The 22,900-nt window shown below is 41.1% G+C and overlaps 2 protein-coding genes and 1 long non-coding RNA gene across 3 annotated transcripts; 1 reads left to right on the forward strand and 2 right to left on the reverse strand.

Moving 5' to 3' along the window:
- Window positions 1-297: 297 nt before the first annotated feature.
- On the reverse strand, window positions 298-3,316 carry LOC123060163 (uncharacterized). Its single transcript, XR_006427803.1, has 2 exons — window positions 2,788-3,316; window positions 298-741 (listed from the first exon to the last, which is right to left on the reverse strand). It is a non-coding gene; the product is annotated as an uncharacterized lncRNA (long non-coding RNA).
- A 405-nt stretch (window positions 3,317-3,721) lies between these two features.
- Window positions 3,722-7,395, forward strand: LOC123060165 (uncharacterized). Its single transcript, XM_044482741.1, has 11 exons — window positions 3,722-3,931; window positions 4,413-4,497; window positions 4,752-4,948; window positions 5,307-5,389; window positions 5,472-5,517; window positions 5,613-5,669; window positions 5,768-5,822; window positions 5,900-6,000; window positions 6,093-6,156; window positions 6,251-6,384; window positions 6,922-7,395. Exons 1-11 carry the CDS (start codon window positions 3,866-3,868, stop codon window positions 7,108-7,110), a joined length of 1,077 nt encoding a protein of 358 aa, XP_044338676.1. The 5' UTR covers window positions 3,722-3,865; the 3' UTR covers window positions 7,111-7,395.
- A 286-nt stretch (window positions 7,396-7,681) lies between these two features.
- LOC123060164 (peroxisomal fatty acid beta-oxidation multifunctional protein) lies at window positions 7,682-16,544 on the reverse strand. The gene is made up of 18 exons (XM_044482740.1): window positions 16,238-16,544; window positions 16,060-16,131; window positions 15,308-15,370; window positions 15,145-15,201; window positions 14,947-15,014; window positions 14,761-14,842; window positions 14,595-14,650; window positions 13,875-14,177; window positions 13,183-13,269; window positions 12,627-12,801; window positions 12,363-12,484; window positions 11,955-12,118; window positions 10,769-11,023; window positions 9,631-9,752; window positions 9,376-9,497; window positions 9,110-9,258; window positions 8,482-8,620; window positions 7,682-8,058 (listed from the first exon to the last, which is right to left on the reverse strand). Exons 1-18 carry the CDS (start codon window positions 16,332-16,334, stop codon window positions 8,011-8,013), a joined length of 2,181 nt encoding a protein of 726 aa, XP_044338675.1. The 5' UTR covers window positions 16,335-16,544; the 3' UTR covers window positions 7,682-8,010.
- Between the last annotated feature and the right edge of the window lie 6,356 nt (window positions 16,545-22,900).

Below are 22,900 nucleotides of genomic sequence, written 5' to 3' on the forward strand. Positions count from 1 at the left end.
GGAACATTTATTAATTCCTGGAATCATTTTTTATTTCTTCAGTACATTTTGAATTTTGAACTCTCAATTTGAACTTGATGACAATTATGAGCTTAAATGACAATTTTTTGCATGCTCGACGATGTAAGATTATGAGCTTCAAAGCTTGACATGATAATTTACATCCATGACGTAATTTGTACTGAACTTTTTTTTGAAAGGAACATAATAAATTCCAATAAGTTATGAAGGGACCGCAAGACGACAGTCTATATTAGAACATGCGTAGTAACAAAAAATAAACCATAGCAAAGAAGCTGCAAGTCAACAAAGATTCATACTTATGGGCAGATAACTAAACTTCTTTACTAACGCCCTGTTCGGATTACCTCCGACTCCACAGCTCCACTCCCGGAGCGGGTGGAGACATGGTAGAAAAACGCGGAGCCGCTGTATCCTTGCTCCACAGCTCCTGGTATTTGGTGGAGCAGGTGGGATTCCGAACAGGGGCTAAATATAACCATATTGGGCGTATAAAATAGACAGATTCTACTGCAAATTTATCAAGAGGGGGCGATACTGGAGAGCAACATCGTCGAAGACCTGGTTGCTGACCATGTTGCAGGGAGGAGATGCAAAGCACATCAAATAAGCAAGCCAACAATGAAGGAAACCTGACACTGAGGACCACCAACGATGTTGCGCGACTGGTCCGCCTATTGCGAATCGACGACCGCCCACCACAGTGGAAAAAATGGAGTCCTAAGAAAATGCAGTTACAGAGTGTTAAATACAAGAATAGAACAACAAGTAAGCATATACTGTAAAATGTAGATAACCATTTTTGACAAAAGGTTGATCCCTACTTTAACAAAAGCGATAGTTTGCTGGGTACCAGCTCTTACAGGAACTCGTAAACAGAACATAACAAATGCAACCCATGGTAAAAAAAACTCATCATTTGGCAAAACATAGTTAATAACCAAGGAACGACTACACGTAGCAAGTAATATCCATCAAATAGAAAAATAGTTACAGAATGATGGGAGCCTAAGAAAAAAAAGGAAATATAGCATCATGACTCGCAGTGATTGCAATGATCTTTGGTATGGTTCTGAGGTTGATATGGATCCCTATACAGCCAATGGCTGGGAAATTAATATGTATACAATTATGTTTGTTTCAAAAATGTGCCAAAACAGATGATAAAGAGGTAAGCTCCAGTAGAAATAACTCGATAAATGATTCCTGTTTTAGTAGTAAATAGTTGATGTATGCATTCTAGTCAGGTAGCAACAAATGCCTTGCTTGACCAAAAGAAAAATGATCCATTCTATGATGGATAAGAAATTATGCCTTGGCCACATGCAGAAAGTAAGCCAAGTTTTTCTTTTTATTTTACATGAAACGTTGCATATCTAGTCATTGGTTAGTAATATAGCTAAGCACATTACATGCCAACATTGTATTGCAGCAAAAGCAACTTCAGAATATCAACCTCTAATAGACAAATGCTTATAAGTAGACCCTCCCAAACAAGCTGAATGTATTTCAGAAGGAAATAAAAAAGGCTGAATGGAGGAAAATTCTATCAGAAATTAGGGCCTAATAGTTATGAGATAACAGCACGGGTAGTAAGCCCATAATATGCATCAGCTAGAAGATTTACCTTTGACAACAGAGATCTGATGCAGAACTTGCATATACTAGGTCTGGAGCAACACAAATTAAAACTGGACCACATAATCTCAAATGAGAAAAGTAATACAATCTAAACTAATGGATTCAGGCTTGAGCTCGCCTTAGGCCACAGCAGGCTACAACACGAACACAAAAAACAATGGTTAAACCATTGTTTTCTAAAAACAGAAATTAGAACAAATCAGCAAGAATCAAAGTGGACTGAAATATAGAAGTAAGTAATACTAATTACCCTATATGTTTTATCAACTGAAATATAAGAAGGCAAGTTATATCTGGTGACAATTCATCTTTGAAAGCCAATTCAAATGGGAAAATCCATTATAATTCAACCTGATTCTGCACCTACAGACCCGAGATACTTCTCATTTCAGTACTAGCTGTAAGTTTGCTTCATCTTCTTTGAGCTAAACTTGTGCACCCAAATTTGAGTACTAGCTATAAGTTCACTTCAAGCTAATATATATCCCGAAATCAGTATATGAACCCAATTATCTTACAACCCATGTTTTATTGCCTAATTCTGTCGGTACGACCCAGAGACATGAAACCTGCATAGATCTAATAATGATTACACTAATTACCTCTTGTTTGTTAATTGAATAACTAACATTTGATGGACCACGACAGACAAAAGATGCGGCATATGGGCATGCTAAACTGAGGAGTAATTAGACACAAGCCGCTGAACCTAAGGAGTCATTAGACACAAAAGTGTTGGTAGCTCTATTTATGGAAGATAGAAGATTAGTAGGAGGACTGGAAGCGGCCATAGGTCAGATCTGGAGAGAAGCTCTTCCTGATTTGTCCCCAACATCTATTTTTCTACAGTACCAAGCAGGCCAGATCACCACGGCGATGCAAATTTTTGTTCAGTCTTTGCTGATATGCACATTATCAAATCTGGCGAAGCCGTACTCAAACTTGTGCACCCAAATTGAAACGTGTACAGGCCAAAACCTAGCACCATGGCAGCCGCCGCAGCCAGCAAGTAGTGACCAGGATTATGCCTAAGTTCCTTGATTTAGAATTCTGGATTGAGAGGGGATGGGAGGAGAAATACCGGGGAATAAATCCTAGCAATGAACCAGAGTGTGGAGAGCTCACCGTGACGCCGCCATAGCCTGCTAGATGGAGCACTGCCGCCGTAGCCCGCGAGATGGAGCAGTGCCGTCATGGCCGTTGTTGAGCATGAAGCGGTCGCAGTCGATTTAGCCCCCGCGTTGCCCGGCACTGAGGAACCCAAAGAACTCACCACACCGCCGATGCCACCTACTACCACCGAGCACCGCGCCGCTGAGTCTGCACCGCCAACAGCAACGACGGCGCCGCCCAAGACCAAGTCAACCCGCTGAGCACCATGCCGCCGTTCGCCGTCGAAACCGTCCGTAGATTTTTTTCCTTTTCTTTTTTAATAAAGAGCGGAAAAGGACGGGGAGGTGGCTGGGTTCGAGACATCAACGCATAAAAGGTAAAATTACCTCAACCCGATGTAATTTTACAGCGGGGACGGTAGGCTTTTTACAGTCTTAAAACCGTGGCGACTTCGTTGGACACTGACGTAAGATCTGGCTCAGCCAACTGACCAGGATGAAGAATTAGTATTTCTCACCCTGGGCTACTAATAGACTTTCTATATATATCTATATATATGAAGAAAAACTAACAGAATACCTAAGCGAGATGAAACCAAGAATATCACCTTGCTTTATTAATAGGTATAGATATAAATATTGATATAGATATAGAATAGATAGATATAGATATAGATGGGCATGCCACTTTAATTTTTTATTTTTTTTCTATTCCCACGTTTTTAGAATCGTACAAATCAAAGGGGCCTAAACACTCGTTCATAACTTATCCATCCACGTCGAGGCGGGTGCGTGTCCCTTCCCTTCACACGCGTCCGAGCCACCGGCCAGCACGGCACGCCACGGCAGCCGACCTCGAGCCGGCGGAGACATCCATCCAGCAGGCACGCGTACGGCCTCGATGCGACCGCCTAAAACACGTACGGCCCAGATGCGACCGCCGAAGAAACACCAGCACGTACGCAACGCACAAAAAGGAGGAACGAAGGGGCAAAAAAAACAAGAGCAGGTCCGTACAATCGGATACCGAGCGCGGCCGGCGGTTCGCCCCCCTTCCCAAATCCCGGCGAGGGCAGTCGGACGGAGAGGAGATGCGGGCCCGCACGGCGGACCACCTCGAGGCGCTCTCCCTCGAGATCGAGCGCAAGCTGCACAAGGTTACCTCCGCATTCGTTCCGACCCCTCGCCCCTCTCTTCATTCCTTGCGGCTGATTAATCCTGGGAGCTGGCGGCCGCCGATTTGACAATCGCGCCGTCTCTGCCCGTCGAGCTCTTCTGTTTCCCCTCCACCCGCCTTCGTCGGCTCTTAGCGGTCAATTTCGTCGTGTTGGTTTGATTTCTTTCGGAGTCAATCGATTGGTTTTGCCACGTGGGGAATTGTTAGATAGAAAAGTAAAGGTGGATTCTGGTTTCATTCAAATGTCAAATGGTAGGGGGGGAAATAGGAAAAAGATTCTATTGCAAGTGGGCATACAATTGATAGAGGGAAAAAGGAGGGATTTTCGGTGGTCTGTTTCAAAAGATTCAGCCAGATCAATTTGGCTTTGTTTAGAATTGGGGGCTGTTTCCTTTTTATTTCGCTGCAATTCCTTGGAAGCTTTAGGCTGAATTTTAATTGGTTGCTTGTTTTGTGTGCAGGCTCTGAATTCCAACTCACAGCGCCTCAAGCTGCTGCAGCAGCTGTTCGCCGATATCGCGCTCAAGATCGACGACCGCGCTCGAGGTGCCAACATTTCTCTGAATTTCCAGCATCTGTTCTGCTAATCATCATCCTCTGATATTGCTGTTGGTGCATTTCAAATGGTTGACACCCAAGTTCGTGCCAGCTTACGGACATATTTAACAAATCGATGTAGGAGAGGCTAAAATGACGTCTATTTGGAAATGGAGGGATACTATTTTGTATGTTATTCTTTAAAAAAAGCGAAAATAAGCTACTGTGATATCTTTACAAGAATCCTTGCCTCTGATGAACAGATAAGATTTTAAGCACCAATAATGAGGGAATCGCTCCAGTAGATGAACGCGAAGACAGCCATTTGTGTTTCTATGAGATTCTTGCAAATCACTATGTGAAAGTCCCTCAAAGTGGGAGGCGTATACTTGAGTTGATAGTGCAACTCTGGAGCCAATCCTTTGCAGCCAACATATTTGCGCTTCTTTTTCACAGATGGGTATGTACTGAACTTATGTTCTTGTAGATATTAGGAATTACAATGGGTTATTTATTTATCTGCATGTTTCTGAGAAAGTCATGTTTTCTATTTTGACTTGGATGATTTCATTTCGACTCTACCTGAAAGAATGTGTTGCGTCACCCCACTTCTTTCTATAGCACTTGTCAGTAATCTGCTGATATATATAGTTACTATACATCAGGCTCAAAATGAAACTACAAGCTGGCCTTAGCTAAGATACTTTTTTCTAATCGCAAGCTGGCCTTAGTTATTTAGTCTTGTTGATAAAGATGATGCAAGTTGTATTGGCTCTCATTTGTACTTCATTTGGTAAATTGCAAGTTCTTCATTGCAGTTGTTTGAAGTCTCTCTTGAGGGGAAAGAGGTATCACTAAGATACAGCTCTGCTCTTGTCCAAGGAGCTACTAACGTTTTTTGGTATGATTGTGCAATGATGCCCCTTCCCTTTTTGCCTCAAACTCCCACGTATGATAGAATCATTTTTTTATATCTCTGACAGGATTGACATCCAAACCAATACAAGGTACTTCCTCCCATTGTATCATGTAAGCATTTGTTTGCTTATGCTTTTGTACCTCTGTTTGGAACTGTACAGCATGCATTTTTACACCATTACTAACATCCTTTGTTCCTTGAACAGTATCTCCTTGAAGAAGTGGCTTTAGTTCCAGATCAACTCATTAAGATATCACCACAGGTCGACCTCTCCCTCTATCTCTCTGCACGGAAATGTACTAGCCTTTTTTTGTAAGCATGTTCAGTAATCAATGAATATTGATTGATAATTATGTACAGGCTGGTAGAAATTTATTCTGCCTCCTCTCCAGATTCATGCTGTTCTATGATCAGGGTAGGTTCCTTTTCTCCACACTTTGGTGCTGGTTGTTTGTTGTTTGCCACTAAACTGTTGCAATTTTCCATGAGCAGATCACTTGCTTACAAGTTTTCTTGGGCATTTCCCTGCTTTTCCAAATTCTTTCTTGGTTGGTGGAGCTGCAGATTACTTTGTGATTGAACTCACCGATCAGGTTACCATCTGAATGGAAAATTCGTTGTTCCCCTTCCATATGACATACCACATCGTTTCTGCAGACTAAATATTTGGTTATTGTTAATCCAGCTCCAGAAGCTAAAAGTGGAGCCAGTACTGCTGCACTACCTTTCCCGCATGACCATCCTTCAAGGTATTTGCTAGCCAGAACATTTATCTTCAGTGAATATGTATATTTCTCCACTGGAAGATCACATTTTATCCTGAAAGGAAATCGATGAGCGCAGGCTGGGAGTTGAGGATGAGTACAAGCACCAGGCTAAAGTCATGCCTGTATAGCTTCACATCTCCTGGAGGCCCTGCCTATCCAACAAGAGCCGTCCGGCATGCAGCCTGGAATACGTTGGATTTACTTTTTCCTGTGAGTGCCATCTTATTATCTTAATCTTAGTTCTATACTTCTAATTTATCTTACCATATTTTGCTTCTGCCATAAGCAATCCAGCTAGAAAACGTCATGGAAATTGCGAATTTTGTTGTAGATGTAGATCATGGTTTGTTCTACCTAACTGAAGTTTATACCTTGTCAAGAATGAAAAAAGAACACAGATTCTGACAATTTTGAGAAATCAAATTCACAAGAAATTCTCTTTCTAGTTACCCTTGACATGGAGTGAGGTTTGAGATTGGGAGCTCATGCGTATGCAGAGCAAACCAGAGTGAATGTCCACAAAATATACCTTGCAACCAACGTACCATTATTTTCAATGTGTACCACACCCGTTTATTCTTGAATCATGATAGTTGTTCACATACTCTTATTACCGTGATGATGAACACTGTTAAATGCTAATTTACTGGTGATGGAGGGCCATCACAATTGTGCTGCATCACCATCCCAATGGCTAGTAAATAATGTGTCGATTATGTTCAATGGCTTACTGTTATGCATGTACAGGTGGGTCGCTATCCGAGGCACGTGATAAGTCTGTTCTTTCGGCTGCTCTATCCATGGTATTGGCCTTCCTCTTGCTGGAACTTCGTCATGACCTGCGTGAGCACCATCTACTACTACATCTTGAATCTCCTCGTCTCGATCTGGGAGAACATGAGGAGGCGCGACCATCAAAGGATGCACAGAGAATGAAGAAATCGCGACCAGGCCTAAACCGAGGCTACAATGTTGTGTTGTTGTTCCTTCTGTTTTACCTTTAGGATGGTTAGCTTCATGTGTGTGCGCATGAAATTTGTTGTATAAATCCAAGTGTCTGTTGTGTTTGTTATACATGGACAGAGGATGTGATGTGGGGCAGAGTTGTGCAGTGAGAGAGGGAAGGAAGGGGCAGTTTTTATGCTCACCAGTCTGAAGCTGTAATTTGTATACAACATTCAGCAGCTTCTCCAAATGCCATCAAAGGTTTATATGCTCTAAGAGGAGTTGGCGCTTTTGCTGGAATACGTTTTGCCCATACCAGCTCATCTAGGGCGGAAGGATTCGAACCTCACCGCTACTATCTGGTATTATTGATTTTCCTTCCTGGCCAAAAGGTTGAGACTAGATTGATTTTCCTTCCTTTGGCTACTTGGATGTTTACGTTCACAAAGTTTGAAAAATCCAAAAGAGAGGATGCTGGACATGGAACTCGGATACAGTTTTCGGGCCAAGATCCATGGATCAAAAACCCTCTCCCCGTGGCCTTGCTGGACAGTGTTGTGAATTCTCAAAAAGAAAGATATCATTCCCCTGAATTGTGATGTGCAAATTTACACTTGACAAATACAGCATAAACTCTACTTACAACAGAACCACAATTACCATAGTTACAGACTTGCACAGTTATGAGGCATGGAAATTACAACGAGAGAACTATGCTAAGACGTTTATTTTTCTTATTGTTGTATCAGCCCAGGTAAAAAACTGTGAACATGATGTAATGTCTAACACACACTACAGATAACACTTCCCTGGAGGTCCACATATGTGCCGCAAACAGTGTTGATGCTGTTCGAGCAGTAGCTGTGCCAAGTGCTCATCATATGCCGCGCCTCACATGCGTGACCTCGTCGAAGCTTGGTGAGCCGTCCGTGGCGCGGCCTGTGGATATCATGACATGTTTAATTTCCAACAAACTTAGGTAGGATTAACTTTACAAAACCCAAAGGCAAGGAGCAGCACAATGTTTCAATTTATAAGATGCCCCTAAATGTGATGGCAAGAAACAAGACTGGCAACACAAGACTGAACGATGGATAATGAAATGTAGACTTCATTTTCATATCATTCACACACTTGACGGTCAGAAGGAAATATGTTGAAAAGCTTAAGTTAATAAATATTCTCCAGCAATGACACAATCGTCTATGTTACGCAAGTCATACACTGGTTATAAACTTATAATTGTGAAAATCTTGAAATTTGTGTTTATAATTATTTGTAAGTAAAGTGTAATACTATGCAACAATTCAACATAGTTAGGATAAGATGATCCATCAGATGAGGGAGAATGCAAGAGTGTACCAGTGGTCGGCCGCTTTTTGCTCTTTCCTCCAAATATGATGATGGTTTGAAGAAATCACCGTACATTTCAGCCCACTTGCTAAGCTTTGAATGTATATAAGATGCTCCCACCGTGTCAGCCCAAAAGATGAGGCCACCCCTTCATTATTAGACTATAGATTAGAACTACTCCAAAGCAACCACCACACCTCCTTCAACAAACAGTGATAATAGTGGAAAAAAATACACATTACACAGCGGACTACAACCAACAGGGACTGTATCCTACATTTGGTAAACTATAGGTTGCAGATATATTTAATTAAACTAAAAACTAGTACTTGAGTATCATTAAAGCTATCAACTAAATTGGGAAGAAGGCCTGAACATGGCGATTTGAAAAACAATCAGCTATAGGGCTAACTCACTAGCCTCAAGTGCTAAGCTAAAATCAATTGGTGTTAAATCAATTCTGATATAAGACAGACAATGCTAGCCTACATAAGTGTTAAATTAGGTTCATAAGTTGTAAAACCAGCAGTAGAATCTCAACCAGTATATCTCATTTAATCATATTTCAAGTGAATGCAGATTGTCACTGGTCAACTAGGATTTAGGACAGTCAGAGATTTAAGCAGCAACTGCCTACCTGTACTTAGGAAAGCCCATCCCAAGAACAGATGCGATATCAAGATCAGCAGCCCTGATCACCACGTTTTCATCCATGACCCTGCATGCCTCATTAACGACTGGGAAGAAAACCATCTCCAATATATCTTGATCTGATAAAGTAACAGGCTGCAAGCAAGGCAATGTATCAGTATCAGGAAAACCTTTCATTAACAAATGAGGTAGCACGACATCTTTTCATAGATGCAGAAAAAATGTCAGACAGTTAGAAAGAGGAAGTGAAACCTTTCCACCCGGCATTGTCTTTGCCTGTCTTCTGTACTCGTCAATCACATGTTGAACATTAGGGTCAGGCTTTGGCTTCGCACCCTTCTCATAAAGGTAGTAACCTTTTCCATTGCTCTTTCCTGTTAAGTAACAGGGAAATTTCAGTTGTGAAAAATGCATTTATAGAAATGGTGCAGTAACTATTGGTCTGGTCACAACCCATCCTATTTACTGTAACCCATAGCTGGAGCAAAAGCAGGTTCAGAAGCATACCCTGCCGCCCAGTCTCCGCCATCAAATCCACTAGAACGGAGTTAAAATTCCGTGTTCCAAAGGCAGCTGCATAGATATCCTTCACTGCTAAGGCTACTCCATATCCAGCTAAATCTTGGAGTCTGTAGGGGAATGGAAACAGTCAAACATAAGAACTCATGTGAATCATGTTTAAAAAAATTGAAAGAGTCAGTGGGTGATGCCTGGGCACTGCATTGTGCATTGTAGCAAGCTAGCAGCACAACAAGCATATTCCAAAGATGGTTGGGTGTCAGTTAATTGTTTTGACACTGACATGGTCTCTAAAGCAGAACACAGTTTTCACCATCAATTTCTATTTAACATATATTACAATATCATTTAAGGCAAATAATGTTTGATATGGGATTGACTATCCGTCACCCTGGGTGAGGAATAGTTATTCTTCACCCCCCCCCCCCCTTTTATTTTAACATAAATGCACCGTAATTTTACGTTCCATAATTTTTTTTCTTATTTCATACGTAAAAAGAGAACGTAAGAAAATATATAATCACCGTAAAAAATATTTTATGTTACGTAAAATTACAAACGTAAAAACATAGTGTAAAATATACATAAAATGCATTTTTTCTAGTCTTTATAACCTATATTTTTGTTTTCTTGTGCCAAATTTTACATAGTATGAATGTAACTATTTGTATTCCAAATGTAATTTATTTATGAAACGATATGAAGATTACCTCAGGTGAAGAATAACTTATTCTGCACCCTGGGTGATGAATAGTATTACTTGATTGCTAACATTCTAATAAATCACTTTTCCCCCTAGAGTACTATTATCACAAATACATGCCCATAGTGGACCATAATATTATACTCCTCTGTCCCATAATCTAGGACGTATTTTGACACTAGTGTAGTGTAAAAAAAGTCTCATATTATGGGACGGAGGGAGTACTAAAACTGCTCTGAAGTGGGTTGCATCTGATTTATCCTAACAAACTGAAAGAACAATACATGACACTGGAATCAAGAAATAGAAAAAAAATGTACATAGTTGAATGGGAACATTGGCTTGCTATTCATAAAAGGAACCTAATTTGAGACCATTGGCCATTATTTCACATGGACATAAAAACAGAGTCGAAGAACTTACTGAAAAGGTCCCATTGGCATGCCAAAGTTGCTTATTATTCGATCAATTCTGAAAAGATCAATGCCAAGACTAACTAGAAGCTGAGCACCTTGTGTGTAAGGGAAAAATGTACGATTTACTGCAAAGCCTGTGCAGTTGCCAACAACAACGGGGATTTTCTTTATTATTTTCCCAACTGTAATGAGATCAAGGATAGCTTGTGGTGATGTCTTTTCCGTCCGGACAATTTCAAGCAAGGGCATAATATGAGCAGGGCTGCAAATAACATAACATTAGCACGTCGCATTCTCAGTAAGCAAGTAAAGCTTGAAGGATCAATATATCATCCAAACCAGTAAAACTGAAGGACTATTATTTCCATAATCTCGTGTCCGTAACATACTTTCCGGACATTTGTTTCGAAGTTAAATAGAAGTAGCTTCCCTAACTCCCCAAAATTGATGCTTATAAGAAAATATTGCAACCGCTGCTACCTTATGAAGACATAGGCATCTAGCTTCAAATTGTACTAAAACAAACAGCAACTGGCCACATGTCATTTGGGACATGCAAACATAGTTTTGCGATTTATTAAAGAGCAGAACAATTTTTATACATTTTTTCCTGCAGGAATTGATGATGGTTATCCATTTGGAAGAATGACTTGTGATTTACTTTTTGATATCCCTTCAGCAAAAAAAATACTTGTTAAAAGGTTTTGTTCGGTTATTGCCTCTTTTGTGTTTGAATCAACCTACATAAACTAGAAATCATGCTTTTACATATAGATGTTCCAAAAACAACAGTCAATAATTAGAATACAAATCAGAACAAATTATCATGTAGTAAATTGACACCAAGAATACCCCTCCTACATCTACTAACTTCAGAATATTACGGAACTTCCATGCAAAGTTCGCACATTGACACTTAAAATTATGGCTAACTTCACTGGTAGCAACTTGCATAACCATCAATTTCCCTTCTCTGAAGAACAAGTTTTCTTTTGCAGCATGACTTAGATGCATGGAGTTAAATTGGTAATGTATGGTGTCAACAATTTGATAGTTACATGCCCCTGTTAACAAATTTTATTGATATGATGTGTTCCAGCACCTTGATGCCTAAGTCCTTAGTGCACTTCTTAAGTTGGAACACTGCTGGTTTTCAGGAACTGCTAAACCATAACCCACAAGAAACAACATACCTGAAAAAATGAGCCCCAATAATTCTATCTTGAGAATTTGTCTTCTCGCCAATAACATTCAAATCGATGGTGGAAGTGTTCGTTGCAAGTATGCAATGTGGTGGGCAGATTTTCTCAATGTCAGCAAAAATTGATTGCTTCAAAGGAACCTTCTCAATAACAGCCTACGAGAAAAGAAGATATGCATAAGAACCTAACAAGCAAGTGTGCTGCGTGACTATGTAATAGATTGCATAACCATATCAAACCTATCTATCAAAATTCCCCATAATCATTTTTATGGGAACCTTCATAAGATTCGTTAATGCACTACAATGTCATGAATATTTGCCTCACACACTAGAGGGACCCTAATATATATGCACAACTATTTTGTCTTCTTTAAATCATAAGTCATACGAGGACAACCTCAATAACCATATCAACATCCTTGAAATCTGAATAATCCAATGCACCCTTGAGAAGTGATATGGCCTTGCTCATTTTATCCTTGGTCAATGAGCCTCTTTTGACAAGGCCCTCCAGATTTCCTGTGCAAAAGAAAATCAGTGTTGTTCGGTAATATCATTTATAGTAACTTGATGTTTCAACTACATCAACAAAAATCACAATCCAAATATCTATTGGAAAGAAAAAAAACAAGAAATGCTACAGTAGTATCACAAAATTGACCTGCTATTGTTTTTTGTCCCCTTTGCAAAAATTGAGGGTTTACTTCCTTGAGGACAACAGATATATTGCCAACAAGAAGGGCTGTTGCAATTCCAGAACCCATAAGACCACCACCAATAACAGCAACTTTTCTTATGTTCCTAGGTTTGAGTTGAATATCAGTAACACCTGGTACCTACAAGAATCAACTGTATAAGTCAGACAGCACACCAGGTTACAAATAACCAAAGGGGGCAAAACAAAAGTTTACACATCAAATGACGTCCTTGCAGCAATTTAGCTTTGATGTGTTCACATATGGCATTGCAATTTGAGCAAAGCTTAGTTAAGACCAAGTATCATATGCTCTAATGTAGTCTGGTTGCATGGTTAGTTAATACTCCATCCCAAAATAAGACTTATTTTGGGACGGAGGGAGTATCATGTATCATATTCTATAACGTAGTTTGGTTGCATGGTAATTAACTATGTGCAGCGAAATTAAGACAGTTGCAACACATGAGAAGTGAATCAGGAAAAGAAAAGTTAAACAGAATACTATACTTTTGAGGACAACCTTAGTGGTGGAACGCTGGGCGAAGAATGCATGGACAAGTGCCCTTGATGTGGTTGATACTACCAACTCCTTGAAAACCTTTGCTTCCTGCATTATTTAGGTACACCAAACACATGCATAAGGAATAATAAACAACAGAACAAAGAAACAATTATTGTCATCACTATACTACATGGAGGTTTGTTATAATTTTTAATGCTTGGTCTGCGGTTGCTAAATTGTTCTGTGCTGAACTTGTTTTATAATCTGCTGCTACAAAAACCACGGAAGTACGATGAGTTGGTTAAACAAACAGTAAAGTAGATAAACAAAAAACCTTGTAGATAAGCTGTATTATAATAATCCAACATGATGCCAAATGGAGCCCAAGTTATGCATAGCAGTGATACCAAGATTTTGCCAAGTTAATTTGTTACTCTGGGCAAAAATGAGCTAAGGAATCTAAATGTTTCTGAGAAACTGACTGTTACTGTAGAGACATGGCTACTTAGGGCCTTTATTACATTATGCTTATCAGCAATTACTGAATCAGGGCATATTGGCAATGGACTAGTATAGTTCTCAATTGACATAAGAAGACTAGTCTAAGCTCTAGAAGTTTTGGGGAGATATGGTGCCCAGCTAGCTGTTTAACTAAGAGAAGCACATAGATGATATTAGCATGTGTACCAAGACAAATAGGAAATTCAAACCTTCACAACACCAGCATGGCCTCCATATAGTGCACCTTCTTCAATAACATCTAGGCAGGCCTGGTGCTGTGGCATGTTTGCTGCAACCTTATTTGCTTGCTGCCTTGCCATACTTAATACAGCACGAGCTTCAGACAGTGAACCAAGCCTATCTGTTCTGCCAAGAGATCTTATCCAAGGTTTACGGTAATTTGCAATCTCCAGAGCCCAAGAGCGTGACATTTTTATCAACTCATCAGGGGAGCAAAGCGCATCAATAAAACCACGTTCTTTTCCTTCCTTGGCTGTAATGAACTTCGATTGCTGAAGCAAATTTTATGAATGCATTTATTATAACTGAGCATGATAGGAGTAAGAAACAAGATAGGATGATACTAATTTCCAGATGAGCATTATTACATATACACTCCTTGTTCAGAAAAAAAATGGGTGCCTGATATGTTCAGTGCTACATACATGTACCAGGCATATTTACAGTTTGAATTGAGATTCTTATTTATGCTCTAGTTTTTCAACATTCATTGTTCTTTGGAAACCTTATTACTACCAGGGTTGAATATGAATGAATATAACTCAAGCCACTCACTTAAAATTGGTTTTCACTATTATATGCCTTCTGTCTAATTTACTTTGCATATGTTAATCAACTTAGGACACGAAGTTTATCTGACCACAGCTAGGTCAGCATAACAACTAACACAGAAGATAGATTCGACTCACCAGCATCATTTCTATTGCTTTGGGCAGACCTACAAGCCTCGGTAGACGCTGAGTTCCTACATGATAAGTAGAAAAGTTTCAGATCCATGACAGAATCCAATACAAAGCAAGCAAATAAGAGCAGTAGTTCAAACTGTCGGAAAAAGACGTATCCCTAGTTCCCTACCTCCAGCTCCAGGAATCACGCCAAGAGTTAGCTCTGGTAATCCAAGTTGAGCTTCAGGGGTAGCTATCCGAGCATGACAACCCTGAAAAAAAAATTGTTCATTTACATGATAAACAGGACTTTGGTTCAGATACAGGGTAAAGAATCAGCTGTACGTTCAGCAGAAAAGCAACAAAAATGACAGACCATAGTCAACTCTAGACCACCGCCAAGAGCAAGGCCTTGAATTGCAGCGACAGAAGGCTTTTTGCCATCTGCATGTAAACATGTTTTTACAATCAGGCCCAGATTTCATGATCTCGATACAAATTAGAGGTGCCTAAAGAGTTCCGTCATTCATAGACAACAGAAACCATGAAATAATTAGAAACAAAAATGCCAAACCTTCCATCATATTCGACACAAGCTCAAAAGACATCTCAGGCAAAATGGACACGTCTCCTGCAAAACCATGTTAAATGTGTAAGAAAACAGAACAGATTGGTCCAAAAAGCTAGGCTCTTAACAATCAGTTTGTCAACCATACAAATGAAGGCAACCCCCTTACCAGTCTCATGAACTTTTGAGAATACATTGATATCGAAGCCTCCACAAAACTTGCCAGCCGCGCCTATAAAATTTAAAGTAATTAATAATATGAATACAAAACAGCAAGAAGTATCAGAAATAGTAAGTTCCGTGAACTGAATTTTTTTTAACCCCCTTCCCACATCCCTGGAATGCACAACTCTGTAAGGCCCCCTCTGTGCAGTGACAAAACAAGAAATATGCAAATCATAGCACCATACATGCCTTCTATATAGATTTAGTCAATGTATGTCCTTCTAATATAGCAAAAGTAACACCCAGTACCCATTTTTTTGATCTGTGGAGAAACAGGGGAGCTTCCGTGTAGTTGAAAGTATATAGCAAACAGAAGGCCCCTTCGCACTTCAGTTAACTATTTTAGCGAGGTTCCCACTTTCAGCCAAGCGGTTAGCATCATAAAAACTGAAGCAACACAATCACAAAGCTGACTGGGATCAGCACAAATAAAAAGATACGATGGCGACAGCTCCACAACCGTACTATAATTAATACATATACCAGGATAACCCCAAACCAAGAAATAGTTGGGTGGTCAACGAATTTGAGCAGACAGAACAACATCAAAACAGAGCAAAACAGGGATTGCTACTCACTAACATCAATTCCGCCAACAATCACATCAAAAAGCATCACTAGACAGACCAAAAGTCAACCATCTGCATCCTTTGGGAGGGGGGCAGGGGGGTGGTGGTAAAGCAAGGAAAATCTCACCAGTGAGCACGATGGCCTTGACGTCGTCGCGATCAAGGGCCTCGGCGTACTTCTCCTTTAGCCCCTCGATGACTGCGCGGAGAAGGGGAACCGGCCGAATCGGCGCACGGCGTTAGACTATTAGACTAGCAGGAAGAGGCCCAACAGAAGAGGAATGAAGACCGAGGCCGTCGCTTACTGATGGGGTGCAGAGCATTGACCGGCGGGTTGCAGATGGTGATGAGCGCGACGCCGTCGGCGCCGACCTCCATGGTGACGCGGATCGACCCCGCCATCGGCGGCGAGACCCCAGGGATCGATGGATCGGGGAGAGGGAGGGGGGGGGGAGGAAGAGAGGGAGAGGGAGGTGGAGGAAGCTGCCGGCACGAGTAGCTTGCGCGCCTTATTTTATGGAGCTCGGGGGGGAGGAAAGACGACTAGAGCGGAGCGGAGAGAGGAGGGGACTGACCGGAGCCGCCGTGTTCACATCGGTCGGTCGGTCAGTCCGTTTCCTAAGAATTCAGACGGCGAAGTTTTCATGAAACCGCAACGAAGAAGGGGAATTCGCAGTGACCACCTCAGTTTGGGCCCACTTTGCAAAAAACAGCCTGTTTTCCTTTTTTATGCAGAAAACCACCTTCCACCGCAATATTTTTTTAGAGAACACTGATCTCTCAAAAAGATGCCATGATGCTCGTTCTGATCTGTGGGACCCAAAGGTAAGGCTGATGTGGCATGAGGTGGGGGTTTAGGCGAACTCGTGTGTTGCCCACGATGTCGATGTCGTCGCTCACAGCGTCCCACGGGTCATGGTCATGGAAGGCCTCCTGATCGAAGACATTGCGGAGCCACGGCACCTTCACTGCATCGCTCGCGAGCGCTTTTTTGAGGAAGGGATTGTCGTTGGTATAATATGTCGGCGGAGGAGATGATGATTGAAGGGCAGAGGATGATCGATCAACAGGGGCTGTTTCGTGTGGACGACAAAGCTTCCTGCATCGCCGTGCCTTGATGCAACTCACTATGCGAGAGGCATGCAACTGATGTCGCTGTCATATGCACATAGCACATGCGGGACATGCTCCAAGACTAAATTACAAAAGAAACACCGCGTTTGGGTCTAGGGTTGCAGATTACCATCAACATTGAGAAACGAAGCATGCACGTTTTGACAAAAGGTCGAACCCCCTTACCTCATGCCTGTAAAGTCTGTAGATACAACCTTCCACGCATCACACAACAACTCATCCTTCATCACCGAGTACCCTACCATCATGCTTACTTCATATAACAACAAGAAGTTCGACAAAAAAGCTCAATAGGATTTGACCGAACACCTGCCGGGTGTAGTGTCCGCCACTCCGCCATGGATGGTATCGGCAGGGGGGCGGAGGGTACTTGACCATGGACAGATCTTGGGTGGATGTCGGCATAGTCCAAGACGGATACACGTGTGGGTGGGGCTTTGGATGTCCAGCAATGCCTGGACAGCGGCCGGGGAGGTACAACGGAGCATTAGACCAGGAGGGTGTGGATGGAGAGCAAGAGGGAGTAGGGGTGGAATGAGAGAAAAGTGGCTTGGATGGAAGATTTGAGTGGGCCAGGGGTGTCAGAATTCTACGTGGCAACGATCTAAACACCCACAAAGCTCTTCAATTTTGCGTCCGGTTTGCTAGAATTTGAATAACCAGACGCGTCTATGAACCGATGAGATAACGCGTTGAATGGCAAGCTGGGTCCATAAACCGATAAGGTACGGTGTTGGACAGCTCGGGCGTTTCAAGCGCGGGGTTGAAGATGCCCTTACATGGAAAAACGAAAAGCACCGCAAAAGGCATGTTTGCTCCCATGCATCCATCAGTAATAGCGTGACGGAGATGGCTAAAGAAAGACATGGCAGGAACTTGGAAGTGATAGGCGGACACGCAAGCAAAGACGCCATACGTTGTTATATTTTGCTCTTATTTCAAAAGCTCGACACCGATAGCGGAGAAAGCATGGGCCTATTTTGGCTTTTGTCGCATGTGTCCACCCGTAGCAGGAAATTATACTGACGGAACGGAACGGAACCGCCATGGCGGAAATTGTACATGTGCCTGGAACGGCACCGGATCTTTGATTGCTTGACCCTAGTTAAATGGACTGGAACATGTACGTGGAAGTACTAGCCAAGTAGGAACAAGGAAGACTTAATGCCAAGACGCACGATGACACAGATGGGTCTTCGTCGAGGAAAATATGGGGAAGGAGAGCAATCCTTGTAGGAAAACTGAAAATTACAAGACCAATAAGCCGGTCGGTCAGCCCGTCCAAGTCTGTCTCCTAGGGATTTTTAGATGGCGAAGTTGTCATGAAACCGCAACTAAGATGATGATCTTCTCTGTGGATTTCAATAATGGGAATTGGGAGAAACCATTTTACTAAATATAAATCTGCAATGAAGAAGTAGAATTCGTGGGGACTAAGAGTGTCTTTAAAGAAAAAACGTCATCATGCCAAGCAAAAAATCCGTTTAAGACACTTGGGGTTCAAAATAATGCTCCAACAGCCTATAAGTGGTGATGAATTCGGGGAGCCCAAATTTTTGCCCCTTACATATTTGCATTGATTCTGACAGCTTCCCGCCCCTCCGCCGCCATACCGAGGCACTAGGAATCACCATGGAGGTCGATTAGCTGCCGCTCCACCCCCCACGTAACCGCCGAGCCACTGCTCTTTCCAAGCTCTTGGCTATCAGCCAACGTGGCGACGGTAGCTCTGGCCAAGATCCCTGGCTTCCCGATGGCAGCAGGAGAACCATGACCTCATTCCTAGCCGGCCCTGCGACCGCCTCGGCCCTGGCGTGTTATGCCGGCTGAAATACATCTTCGTGCCAAAACAGGTGTCCGACGAAAAGCCTTCAAGGTAAAATAAATATTTCTCTGTTTTTTTTGTTGCAATATAGTAGTAGATTGTGACGGTTAAAGCCTTCAAGACCACTAGTTGTAGTGTATGTTTCATGTCAATTCCGGTGAACTTTGTGTTATGTGTGATGAACAAGTGTGTTGAATTAACCAGCAAAAAAACAAGTGTGTTGAATTTGAACTCGTGGTTCCATGAACTATGTCATAATTTAGTATTATTTACTTCTAGTTTACTTAACACAATTTTAATTATCAATGTCTTGATTAGGTTCAATAGCTTTTGGTTATGTTTGGCTACATTACATGTGTGTCGCTGCCATCCGAGGCACACGATAAGTTTGTTCTTTTGGCTGCTTTGCTCGTGCTTCACATGGAGTGGTGTTCTTCTTATGATGCAGTAGTTGACAGTCCTGACCCAAACCATGACGAAGTTCCAACAAGAGGAACATCAGTAGCAGACCAAAATCACTATTTTGACCCTTTAAGGCAACTTTAGCACAAAATGAACCTTGCTGGAAACTTTAGCATGATCTGACCCTTTTTTGAAATGCCAAAGTACCCGACGTTACTGGTAACTAAGAAACGCCGAAGTTCATGGAGCTTTAGCTTTTTGCAACACCATAGTATCTAACGCCCCCCCCCCCCCTATAGTGGTGGCTAATGGTGGCTTAGGGATAGCACACCGAAGTCTCCAGCGTTGCATAGTGTAGCAGAAATGTCAGGATGCTAGTTCAAAGAAAACGTCAGGATGCCGAGCATTTCTAAAAAAGGGTCAAATCATGCTAAAGTTTCCAACGAGGTTCATTTTGTGCTAAATTTACCAAAAGGGCCCAAACGATGATTTCGTCCCCAGTAGCATGGGTGGAGCAGCCGTGTAGAACGGGAGTCCAGACCGATAGCTTGCCGACTGGCACACTATGGCATGCGTGGAGCACTCCTCTCTCTAGCAATTTTCCTTTGTTCTTTTCTCCAGTTTTGTCAATCGGGGTTCCTTTGAAAAACAGTTGTTGGATTATTGGTACATACTAAAAGAAACTATTGCATGATAAAAATGTGCTCAAGAACTTAAAAAATCTTTTTTTAAAAAATATGCTTGAATTTAAAACTATTTGTGACTTTAGAAAATATTCTCAAATTTAAAAAATATTCACTGATTTAAAAATGTTCCCAAATTTAAATAAACCTTCTCTGATTTGAAAAATATTCTTGAATTTAAAAGGAAAATTAGAAGAAGAAGAAAAGAAAGCCACATAGATTAAACCAGAACAACCAAATAAAACTGCCTAAAGCTGTAAGCTGAAAAAGGAACAAAATCAAAGAAGACCACATAAAACAGCAAATAATAAATATAACATGAAAGAAAGAAGAAGCGAAATTATACACTAAAATAAGGAAAGGAAAACCGGAAAAAAATCACACAGGATGAAAAAGAAAACCAACACTCTTAGGTTCATTGCTGCATGAGTTGGGCCGGCCCATGCGCTTGTTGACGTGCTAGAATTGGCGACATCTTGTCACAAAAAGCACCAAGTAGGGAAGGGTCTAGCTCTGGCCCAAGATCTTTATGCTCACCATATCATCGTCGCCTCGGACTACAAGACGGTCGTAGAGGAAATCAACTCAGGAAGTTCAGCTAGTTATGGGGCTGTCATCACAGAAATTAGAGATAGTTCTTTAGGTTTTACTTCTAGCTTTTTTAGACATGGATTTAGAACCTCGAATGGGGAGGCTCACAATCTCGCAAAACATGGTCTTTCGTTAGGGATTGGGCCCATGTGTGGTTAGGCCAATCCAGAGATCTTCTCTTTGTCCCTGTAAACACGGTGATGGATTAATAAAGTTTTGCGAGTTTGTCTTAAAAAAATAGGGATTTTCGTCCACCCCCTATTCCACGCCTTAGGCATCTGTTATAGTGCCTTTTGCGATTCGACCTATTTGCTGTTTTTCTCTTTCACTCAATTTTTTTCTTCAAAAAATATTTCCAGTCCTAAAACGATAACCACCGTGACAGGTTGCTTTTCTGTGCTCCTAATTCCTTTTTCTCGTGTTTTTGTGGCAAATGTAATGCATGTGGTTTTCCTTTTTGGTGTTTTTGTTCTATTTGGCCATTTTTATATGATTTTTTTCGTTTTTTATTTCCCTCTTTGTTTTCCTTTTTTCAATTTGCATGATTTTTTTTGAATTCGATGAACTATTTTTACAAATTGAAGAACTTTTTCAAAATTTGTGATTTCCCTAAAAAAAATTGATGAACTTTTTTTAAATTTGTAAACCTTTTTAAAAATTTGATAATTTTTTTCCAAATTCGATGAACCTTTTTTCAGAATCAAAGAACTTTTTGTGAGATAGATGATTGTTTTCGAAATAGATGAACTTTTTGCATATTTGATGAACTTTTTACAAAATTATTGAATTTTCTTTCTTAAATTCGAGAGTTTTTTTAAAATCCGTGAAATTTTTTTAATTCATGAAACTTTTTGATATTTATCTTTTCTCTTTAAGAAATCTGTATTTTTCAAAAGTCAACGATGGACCATTCAACAGGTAAACTGCGTCTGGTTAAATGCAATCGAAGCGACCAGGGTGCGAATGAAAGAGACCGCTCAATCAAGCGCGTGACATCTTCTTTGGGCCGGCCCATGAGCGGTGGCACGTGAGCGCCAGGGAACTGTCAGGCGCTTAGGGCGCCGAACAGGAGTTCCCGTATTTTCGCGTAGGATGTGAGGCAAATCACCTGAAGCGTGCATATATGGAACCGTGACTAGCGCATCCTAGTATCTGAGATACTTTTTGTTTAGTACATAAAAATACTATGCTTTCTAAAAAAAAGATAATAATACTACAAAAATCATTTAAAATTGTGAAATGTGGTGTGTGTGTGTGTGGGCGCGCGCGCATTTATAATTAAGTTCCTACATTTGGGAAATGTTCAGGTGTTCAATGTTCAGGCATTTATTCATGTGTTAGAAAGAACTAAAAGAATAAAACGTGAGAAACAAAAAAAAATAAAAACAAAGAGGAAAAAACAATAAAGGTAAAAAAATAATAAGAAAGAAGAGATAATGAAAAAGCCAAGAGAAAACCAGGATCACCTGTTGAAAGCCGGTGCAAGATGGTGCCTTGTCCGTAGTGAAGGAAAATCACCGAAACGCTCATCATAGCTCGCCCTGTGTGATTTCGTGTCCTATTATTCGCTATCGGCGCAGAATAGGATTTGCCCTTCAATTGCCATACCGCTACCACATCATTGACTTGTTCAGCCCCATTGACGATATGAAATAACGATGTGTATATGACGTGCCATTGTGAATGTCACAACTCCGTAAATGCCAATGTAATTGGCACCACATCCTCTCATAGGCATCAATAAGATATCAGAGATGCTAATATAACTAGCATGATTTCCCAAAGGCCTAAGATGCACATAAGTGTTTCGAGAGGCTAGCATGGTAATTATGTTCTAACAAATGGTCATTTAGGAAAATTAATACGACGAATTACATCTGATATACTATGTTCTAACAAAAGTCATTTAGGAAAGTTAACACAATGAATTACATTTCATAACAATGGTATCATCTTCATTCTCTCTCTCTCCCACGCGCACATCCACACGCACACGCTCATATATAAACACGCAATCCTGGGTACCCACACACACACTAAGACACTCATAACCCACATAGTAGTGCACACTTCAGCATGTGCACGCACACACGGACCCCAGCATGCCCTCACCCTTATGCTCGCACACGAGGACAACACACACAAAAAATGACCGACAAAACACAAAAGGAAGAGCCTAACTGGTTTGGTGCCAATAATTGACATGCCAATTATTGGCAAGTTAAAAACTTGGCTATCAATTGGTTGGCTACCAATTGGTTCTTGCCCACTTTCTAAAAGATTTTTGGCGATTTTCGATTTTGCCAAATGTTGGCTTGCCAAATATTGGCAAT

The sequence above is a fragment of the Triticum aestivum genome, chromosome 3A, assembly GCF_018294505.1.
Source record: "Triticum aestivum cultivar Chinese Spring chromosome 3A, IWGSC CS RefSeq v2.1, whole genome shotgun sequence".
In the NCBI taxonomy this organism is placed as follows: Eukaryota; Viridiplantae; Streptophyta; class Magnoliopsida; order Poales; family Poaceae; genus Triticum; species Triticum aestivum.